At 37.5% G+C, this 8458-nt stretch overlaps 2 protein-coding genes across 4 annotated transcripts; one reads left to right on the plus strand and one right to left on the minus strand.

The window, feature by feature from the left end:
- Window positions 1–2752: 2752 nt before the first annotated feature.
- On the plus strand, window positions 2753–6051 carry LOC106327157 (SNF1-related protein kinase regulatory subunit beta-1-like). 3 transcript variants are annotated; one of them, XM_013765227.1, is made up of 4 exons: window positions 2753–3068; window positions 5009–5190; window positions 5273–5435; window positions 5518–6051. In XM_013765227.1, exons 1-4 carry the CDS (start codon window positions 2844–2846, stop codon window positions 5830–5832), a joined length of 885 nt encoding a protein of 294 aa, XP_013620681.1. In that variant the 5' UTR covers window positions 2753–2843; the 3' UTR covers window positions 5833–6051. The 3 variants fall into 3 exon arrangements, with proteins under 3 accessions (XP_013620681.1, XP_013620683.1, XP_013620682.1); XM_013765229.1 differs by having other exon boundaries at window positions 2753–3036; window positions 5016–5190; XM_013765228.1 differs by having other exon boundaries at window positions 2754–3038.
- Window positions 6052–6207: 156 nt separating this feature from the next.
- LOC106327158 (calmodulin) lies at window positions 6208–7340 on the minus strand. The gene is made up of 2 exons (XM_013765230.1): window positions 7166–7340; window positions 6208–6773 (listed from the first exon to the last, which is right to left on the minus strand). Exons 1-2 carry the CDS (start codon window positions 7239–7241, stop codon window positions 6400–6402), a joined length of 450 nt encoding a protein of 149 aa, XP_013620684.1. The 5' UTR covers window positions 7242–7340; the 3' UTR covers window positions 6208–6399.
- Between the last annotated feature and the right edge of the window lie 1118 nt (window positions 7341–8458).

An 8458-nucleotide genomic window follows, 5' to 3' on the forward strand; every position in this document is an offset into this window, starting at 1 on the left:
GACCTCAAAGGAGGATGGGGATATATGTTGGATATGATTCCCCCACGATTATAAAATACCTTGAGCCAACTACGGGTGATTCATTTAAGGCCAGGTATGCGGATTGTCCCTTTGATGAATCCGAACATCCAACATTAGGGGGAGATAACAATAAGCTGGTAAAAAAAAGATTACATGGAATCAAACATCCTTGTCTTGGCAAGATCCTCGGACTCAAGAATGTGATTTAGAAGTCCATAAGATTATACATTTATAAAAGCTAGCTAATCAATTGCCAAATTCCTTTGCTGACCCGAAAATAGTGAGTAAGTCATATATACCAGCTGCTAATGCACCAATCAGAATTGATGTTCAAGAGGGACACAATCAAGTTGCTACAGAGTCCAGACAACTTTTGAAACGTGGTAGACCAATAGGTTCTAAAGATAAGAACCCTCGGAAAACTAAGAAAGGTGCATAGAATGAAGCCGAGGTTGTTGAAACCCTAGACACGACCGCAGCCGTTCCTAAATCCCGGGACTTAACCGCGGCCGATCCCAAAACCCTAATAGCGATCGCGGCCGATCATGAATGCTTAGATGCGGCCGGCCCTGTTGTATCTAATACTGATTCTTGGGACGCCAAGATTCAAGGTACTGAAGGTTCTAATAACAATGAGATTTCAATAAACTATGTCTTGTCTGGGATACAATGGAACATAAAGAATGTCAACATTGATGATATATTTGCATACAAGGTAGCACTTGAACTTATGGATTTGAATGAGGATCATAAACCCACGTCTATTTATGAGTGCAATCAATGATCAGATTGGATCAAATGGAAAGAAGCTATAAACGTGGAGTTAAACTCTTTAAAGAAGAGAGATGTCTTTGGACCAATAGTCCGAACACCATATGATGTTAAACCAGTCGGCTATAAGTGGGAATTTGTGAGGAAAAGAAATGAACATGGTGAATTCGTAAGATATAAAGCACGGCTTGTTGCACAAGGATTCTCACAGAAACCAGAAATCGATTATGAGGAAACATATTCCCCTGTGGTGGATGCTACTACTTTTAGATTCCTGATAAGTCTGGCTATAAGAGAAAACTTAGACTTATGGTTAATGGATGTAGTAACTGCATACTTATATGGTCCACTGGATAATGAGATTTATATGAAAGTCATAGAGGGTATTGAATTGAAAAACAAAGAGAGTTCTCGAGAACAACATTGTATAAAGTTGAATAAATCTCTTTATAGACTGAAACAATCAGGTCGAATGTGGTACAATAGACTAAGTGGTACCTAGTAAAAGAGGGCTATAAGAACGACCCGATCAGTCCATGCATTTTCATAAAGAAATTTGAAAATAAAGGATTTGTGATCATAGCAGTGCATGTTGATGATCTGAATATCCTAGGGACCTCTGGAGAGATTTCTCAAACAGTTGAATATCTTAAGAAAGAATTCAAGATGAAAGATCTTGAAAAAAAAACAAAGTTTTGTTTGGGATTACAGCTTGAGTACATAAGAGATGAAATCCTTTTACATCAAATGACATATACAGAAAAGTACTCAAGAGATTCAACATGGCCGAGTCTCACCCATTATCTAGCCCCATGGTCGTGAGGTCCCTCGGCCTGGACACTGATCCGTTCCGTCCTAAGATGGACGATAAAGATGTCCTTGGTCCCGAAGTGCCATATCTCAGTGCCATAGGAGCTTTGATGTATCTGGCTAGTCACACAACCAAATATATGTTTTGCCGTGAATCTATTATCTAGATTAAGCTCATGTCCAACCCAAAGGCACTGGAACGGGATTAAACATGTTTTTCGTTACCTGCAAGGAACGAAAGACTTGGGTTTATTTTATACTAACCAAAACAAAGAAGGTTTAGTTGATTTTGCTGATGCAGGTTATCTTTCGGATCCACACAATGCTCGATCACAGACATGCTATGTTTTCACACATGGTGGAACGGCCATATCATGGCGTTCCATGAAGCAGACGATCGCGGCCACATCTTCAAACCATTCGGAGATCTTGGCTGTTCATGAGGCCAGCCGCGAGTTGTACAGATTAGGGGGAGTAATACGTGTTGTACTCTTTTTCCTTCACCATGGTTTTGTCCCACTGGGTTTTCCGGGTAAGGTTTTAATGAGGCAATATCTAAAGCGTATTACAATCCATGTATGGTTATGGCATCCAAGGGGGAGTGTTATAAATCATATTGTGGATGTCCATAACCGGCCCCGGTTCATAACCAGCCCAATGCTAGAGAGAGAGAGAGAGTCGACCGTGAGGAGAGAGAGAGAATCGGCATCTTGTTTTTTTCTTATTAAATTATAATTTTTACTTTTTCCATATTTGTTTTTCTTTTTTTTAGTCATTCTATTATTCTATGACGGTATAATTCCCTATACATAAATGACTCCTTATGTTTATGAATAATACATAGATTACATTATCTAGTTTCACAGCATTTTCAAAATTCACATGAATATAAACTCGTATTTATCTTACTTAAAACACAATTATGTAAACATTCCTTTTACCCGGGCGAAGTTATCACAAAAAAAAAAAAAAAAAAAAAAAACACAATTATTCTGATAATTGATTGCAATAATAATAAAAGATTATAAAAAATAAGAGCATGATCATTATCTACTTTCTAGACGCCAAGTCACTCGTTTATCCATTTGAATGTGAACAATGGCAATTCACGTAATTAAAGGTGATCACTCGGGTCCATTTACTTATCCCCCACTCTTCGTCCTCCCTCCACTTTTGTTCACGTCTGCTTCTCTCTCTCTCTCTCTCTTTGTTTCTCTTGCTTCTATGATTTGGGTTTGAAGATGGGAAATGCGAATGGCAAAGAAGACGACGCCGTTTCTAACTTCGACGCAGATGCCACCTCATCTTCGGCGATATCAAACGGCATCGATCCTTACTCCCGCACTCGTGATGGTCGTCCTTCCTCCGACTCTATGAGCAGTTCTCCTCCTGGCAGCCCAGCCACATCTCCTTCTCCTTTCTTATTCGCTCCTCAGGTTTCTCGTCTCACTCTCTATACTCCTCATGTGTTGGTTGATCGTTGCATTTGATGTTACATTTTTGGATGATCGGATTGAAACATTGCTGAGCTTTCGTTGAATTGTGAAATAATGTTTCCTCTTTATGATTCTCTCGTTGAATAAGAGAGTAAGGTGGGTTGAAACTTCATGATTTGGTTTCTCTAGTCATTACCTGTCGCTGACACTCCTCTCATGCTCCCTAGTGAGTCTTTGTGTAATGTATCTTTGGTTCTATGAAGCTTGCGAGACTTTTAGAAGATTTCTGAGTGAAATCTTTTGTAAAAAGGAAATAGACTTGACTCCGTTTCGTATGTTGGTTCTTGGGGGAAGTCAACAACTCTGATAAATGAGGAGTTTATCAAGTTAGTCTTGAGATGCTTAGTTTACCTTATTTGTCTTTGCTTGAGTTCTTACAATCTAAAGAAGAATCTGCTTTGGAGAAGTTCTGATTTCTTGTCTTTGTTTATGCAATGCCTAATCTTGAAAAGTTTGAATTAGTCATATAGGATTCTGTCGCTCTAAGCTTTCTATGTTAGTTAGACTTTGATTTGCTTGCTGCTCTCTTGTCACTACGTGCCAGTTCCTGATGCTTGTTCTAACTGTGAATTGTAATGTCCCACTATTCTGCAATGTTCCCTTTCCCTTCCTTTTGAAAGGGGAGGCAAGCTTGTTCATTTCTGAGCCGTTCTTTGAATTTAAACACGCAGAGCTTTAATTTACTTGATCGAGTTTAACTCTTCATTCTTCTCGTTGTTCTATATGTAGAAGCCGGAAAACCGGACCGATGTAAACGATATAATAAAAGCGAAGTTAAGGAAATAGACGAATATATAAAAACGAATACGAGGACGATAAGAAACCGTATTCGCAAATAGACATGGAGGCGAGATATGATCTCTTTCCTTAACTCAAAATATTCGCTCCGTTAGTGAGACGGGACTGTACGAATATAGAGTCCCAGGATACAACCATGGCAGACGAATCACGCCTCACTCGTGATCGCCCTATTTCTTTGTGAAAGTAGTGAGAAATGAATAAAGAGAGTCGGGTTTATTTAAAGAGAAGGATGCGAGTCATTTCTCGCAACAGCTGCTGCACATTGGCGAGAATCTCGCGGAGATCGAGGGAAGTTGAGTTCCGAAACTTCTTCTTCAAGACTCTCCCTTATCTCGTTTTAAATTTTCGAGAGGATAACATGCATCACGTTTTTTTTTATTTTTTAGACAAACTACTTGTCGTTTTAAATAAAATTGTATGCTGTTTTTTCCCGAAATAACTGGCAAAACGTTGAGCTTAACTTGGTCCACAAAGAATAGTTCTTATCGGGCCAAAGGCCCTCCACCCAAGCCCAGCCGAGCCGGCCGGACGGCGGCGGCGGCCGCGCGTGGGGAGCTCTCTCTTCCTCTGAGCTGTTTAACCTCTCATGTCATGAAGACATATATATACTTCTCAAAATCAACTCTCCCAACCAATGTGGGATGTTGTTAACTTCATTTCATTAAAGCCAACAAGGCTTTTTGTAAGAACCCATAGGCCCATTTCATTTTCACATTTTGTCATATATTATTTGAGTCATTAGGCTTAATAATTAGGCCCAACACTATATATGTGAATAAGTAGATAACGGCAATGAATGTGAAACCTTTGAAAAAAATTGAACCGGTTTATAAGGATTTGGAGGGAATAGTAAGATATCTTTTGGTAGTCAGGGTTTGTCTATACCATGATGGTAAACGTCTCATGTGCCTTGTTTGTTATGTTCATTACTCCGCTCCTGTTCTTTTCAGCTCACATTCTATTTCACCTTACATCTTCTAATACATATGCGTCAACTCTTTCATTGTTTAGGCATAAGTTAACATGTATACTTAATCGCTTATGGCTGCATTTACGTTCGCACTTGCGTTGAAAATTCTAACGGCTCAGTTTATATGCACTTGTATCAGGTTCCAGTGGCTCCACTGCAGAGGACAATAAACGCCCCTCCTTCGCCTAACACGGTCCAGTGGAACCAATCTCAAAGAGTTTTTGATCCTCCCGAAGAGCAAGGAATCCCTATTATCATTACATGGAACCAAGGAGGTAATGATGTGGCGGTGGAAGGATCATGGGACAACTGGAGATCAAGGTATACGTTGATTTGTTTCTTAATAGCTTCCTCTCAAGCCATATACATTTTACCAAACGTATAGATATTTTACATTCCTCAGGAAGAAGCTGGAGAAATCTGGAAAGGACCACTCAATTCTCTTTGTCCTTCCATCTGGCATATACCACTACAAGGTGATCGTCGATGGTGAATGCAAACACATCCCGGAGTTACCCTTTGTATCAGACGAAATGGGCAATGTCTGTAACATTCTCGATGTTCATGTAAGTAACTTTTCCCCATGCTCCTATTAGTCAATCTGCAGTTTGTAATAAAATAGTATCTCCTCCAATTATTATTTTGCAGAACTTTGTGCCAGAAAACCCTGAAAGCATAGCTGAGTTTGAGCCTCCACCGTCACCTGATCATAGCTACGGACAAACTCTCCCAACCGCAGAGGATTACACAAAAGATCCACTCGCAGTGCCACCTCAGCTTCGTCTAACACTTGTGGACACTAATGAAGAAACAGGCAAAGCCGCAAAGCCACAGCATGTGGTGCTTAACCATGTGTTTATAGAGCAAGGATGGAGTCCCCAATCCATTGTAGCTTTGGGTTTGACCCACAGGTTCGAGTCTAAGTACATAACTGTTGTCCTCTACAAACCACTCACACGTTAAACCTAAAATCCAAATCCAATGCCACATTGTGTTTTTTTTTTCTCCTTCATTTCTAAACTCTGTGAGAACTTGTCCTTTGTTCGTAGTGAGTGAGTGCACAACTTTTCTGAGTTTATTAACCTTCTTTGTGCCTTGCTGGTGCTGTATGTATAAAGATTCTCAATGTAACAAACAAAATACTATTTTTTTTACGTTTTTGTAACTGTAATTATACTTCCTTGCTAATAACAAGCTTATTATATGCTAGCAACCAGACACTTAATTTGTGTTGTGCAGAGAAGAGACGAGATTTGCAAGTTCATCTAGACTTGTTCTGCGTTAGAGATGGAGCGAAACTCGAGAGCAAGAAAACGCATTCACTGAAGAGAAATAACAGAGACGAAAACAAACAATAATAAAAAAAAGAGAGAATATCAAATTGTCAAAGGATATGCAAACCATGAGTTCATACTTCACATAACACTAACCAAAAGCAAAAGACAAATAACAGACAGAAACATGTCGCAACCAGAATCAAGTTCACTGTCAAGACATCATAAATCATTCTTTTTTATGAAGGGGATGAGATCACTTAGCCATCATGACTTTAACGAACTCATCGTAGTTGATCTGACCATCGCCATCAACATCAGCTTCACGGATCATCTCATCAACTTCCTCGTCGGTCAGCTTCTCCCCGAGGTTAGTCATCACATGTCGGAGCTCAGCCGCGGAGATGAAACCGTTCTGGTCTTTATCAAACACCCTGAAGGCTTCCTTGAGCTCTTCCTCCGAGTCAGTGTCCTTCATCTTCCTCGCCATCAGGTTCAGGAACTCAGGGAAGTCGATGGTCCCGTTCCCGTCAGCGTCAACTTCGTTGATCATGTCTTGGAGCTCGGCTTCTGTCGGGTTTTGCCCCAGAGACCTCATCACGGTCCCGAGCTCCTTGGTGGTGATGCAACCTGCAAAACCCACAAAGAAACAATCTTTTTTAACTCTTCCTAAAAAAAGTGTTATTATTGTGGTTATTCAATGTTTCCTTATGTGCATTGCACTAAGGAACGTAGTAGATTCATGTGTATCCTCTTCTTATGTCAAAATCAATCTACGAACGATAGAATCATAGAAACATCAAATCGGATCTCCTTTTCATCTCAATCAACAAGTCAATCACAAAATACAGATACGCCTTTCCTCATTTGGAATCGGTACGATCCAACAAGAGATCGTCACAGAACTTAAGATCTAGATTGAAACAGGAGGAATGGAACCCTAAGAAAACGAAGCGAGAAAGCAAAACAAACAAACACCATCTCCATCGTTAAAAAACTAGATCTGAGAGAGGAAGATATACCATCGCCATCCTTGTCGAAGAGGCTGAAGGCTTCCTTGAACTCTGAGATCTGGTCATCGGTCAGCTGATCCGCCATTTTCCTTCTTCTAAGCTTTTTTTTTGGAAATCTGAGAACTTTTTTTTTTTCTTCTACTGATTTGCTTTTCTGATTGTCCCTGGGAGAGCTTATAAAGTGAGGAAGCCCAATGTAACTTGTTGGGCCTTTGGAGATACAATTGTATATAGTTGGCCTTTCAAGATTCAATAGTATTCTTTTCTTAAGATGTTAAAGCATGTATATATCAATAAAAATCTGACAATTTAAAATTCGATACTGATTATATATATAAATATCAAACTGTATCTCCTATATATTAATTGAGAAGCATTTGAAAAATTAAAATCTTAATTTTGTATTAATTAAAAAAAACCTCAAATCCTATGTGGCACTCTAAATGCTTTCTAAATTTCATTTCAAAGAATTCTAGAGCATCTAATATAAAGTATAGTTTAATCTAATGGTGTTACATTATTCCATAATTATATAATAGTAGAAAACATTATATTAACCTAAAATATAGGAAGTGTGTATTCTTTCCTTAAATAAAAACTACAGAATTACCTAATATGATTTACATATATAAGGCAATTAGTGATTATGAATAATAAAGATTTGATAACAATTTTTGCATCCTTCTTCATTTTTGTTTAAATTTATATTATTAAAAAAAATTAAACAATCACATTAACCATATAATAAAAAAAATTAGATTTTTTCTTATATGTTATATTTTGAATTTTTTAAAATGACTTTAAAATTACAAAAATGAGAAAATCTTATATGTTATATATTTTTTTAAACGACTTTAAAATACAAAAATGAAGACACCTTATATGTTATATTTTTCTTATATGTTAGAATTTTCTTATATGTTATATTTTGAATTTTTTTAAAACGACTTTAAATTACAAAAATGTAAGTTTTCCTTAAGTATACGACTAAAAACATTAAAATGACATGTATCAATTCGATGGTTGATTTGAAAGCTTTCAAAACCATGTGGAAGATAAAAGTTAAAATAATTTAACCGTGGAAACAATACTGTTCACTTTTTTCAAAAATGTGTTCGATGGAAAAAACAAAGTTTTTATGTCATAATTTTTTAATGTCCACTAGAGAACAATATATTAACCTAAAATGTAAGAAGTGTGTATTCTTTCCTTAAATAAAAGGTACAGAATTACCTAATATGATTTACATATATATGACAATTAATGATTATGAATAATAAAGATTTGATAACAATTTTTTTT

Source organism: Brassica oleracea, chromosome C2 (genome assembly GCF_000695525.1).
Source record: "Brassica oleracea var. oleracea cultivar TO1000 chromosome C2, BOL, whole genome shotgun sequence".
Taxonomy (NCBI): domain Eukaryota; kingdom Viridiplantae; phylum Streptophyta; class Magnoliopsida; order Brassicales; family Brassicaceae; genus Brassica; species Brassica oleracea.

Coding starts and splice junctions, on each gene's coding strand:
- LOC106327158 (XM_013765230.1), bottom strand. CDS start 7,241: ATGGCGGATCAGCTGACCGATGACCAGATCTCAGAGTTCAAGGAAGCC. Junction 6,774..7,165: donor CTTCGACAAGGATGGCGATG/GTATATCTTCCT, acceptor TGGGTTTTGCAG/GTTGCATCACCACCAAGGAG.
- LOC106327157 (XM_013765227.1), top strand. CDS start 2,844: ATGGGAAATGCGAATGGCAAAGAAGACGACGCCGTTTCTAACTTCGAC. Junction 5,191..5,272: donor TGGGACAACTGGAGATCAAG/GTATACGTTGAT, acceptor TACATTCCTCAG/GAAGAAGCTGGAGAAATCTG. Junction 5,436..5,517: donor GTAACATTCTCGATGTTCAT/GTAAGTAACTTT, acceptor ATTATTTTGCAG/AACTTTGTGCCAGAAAACCC.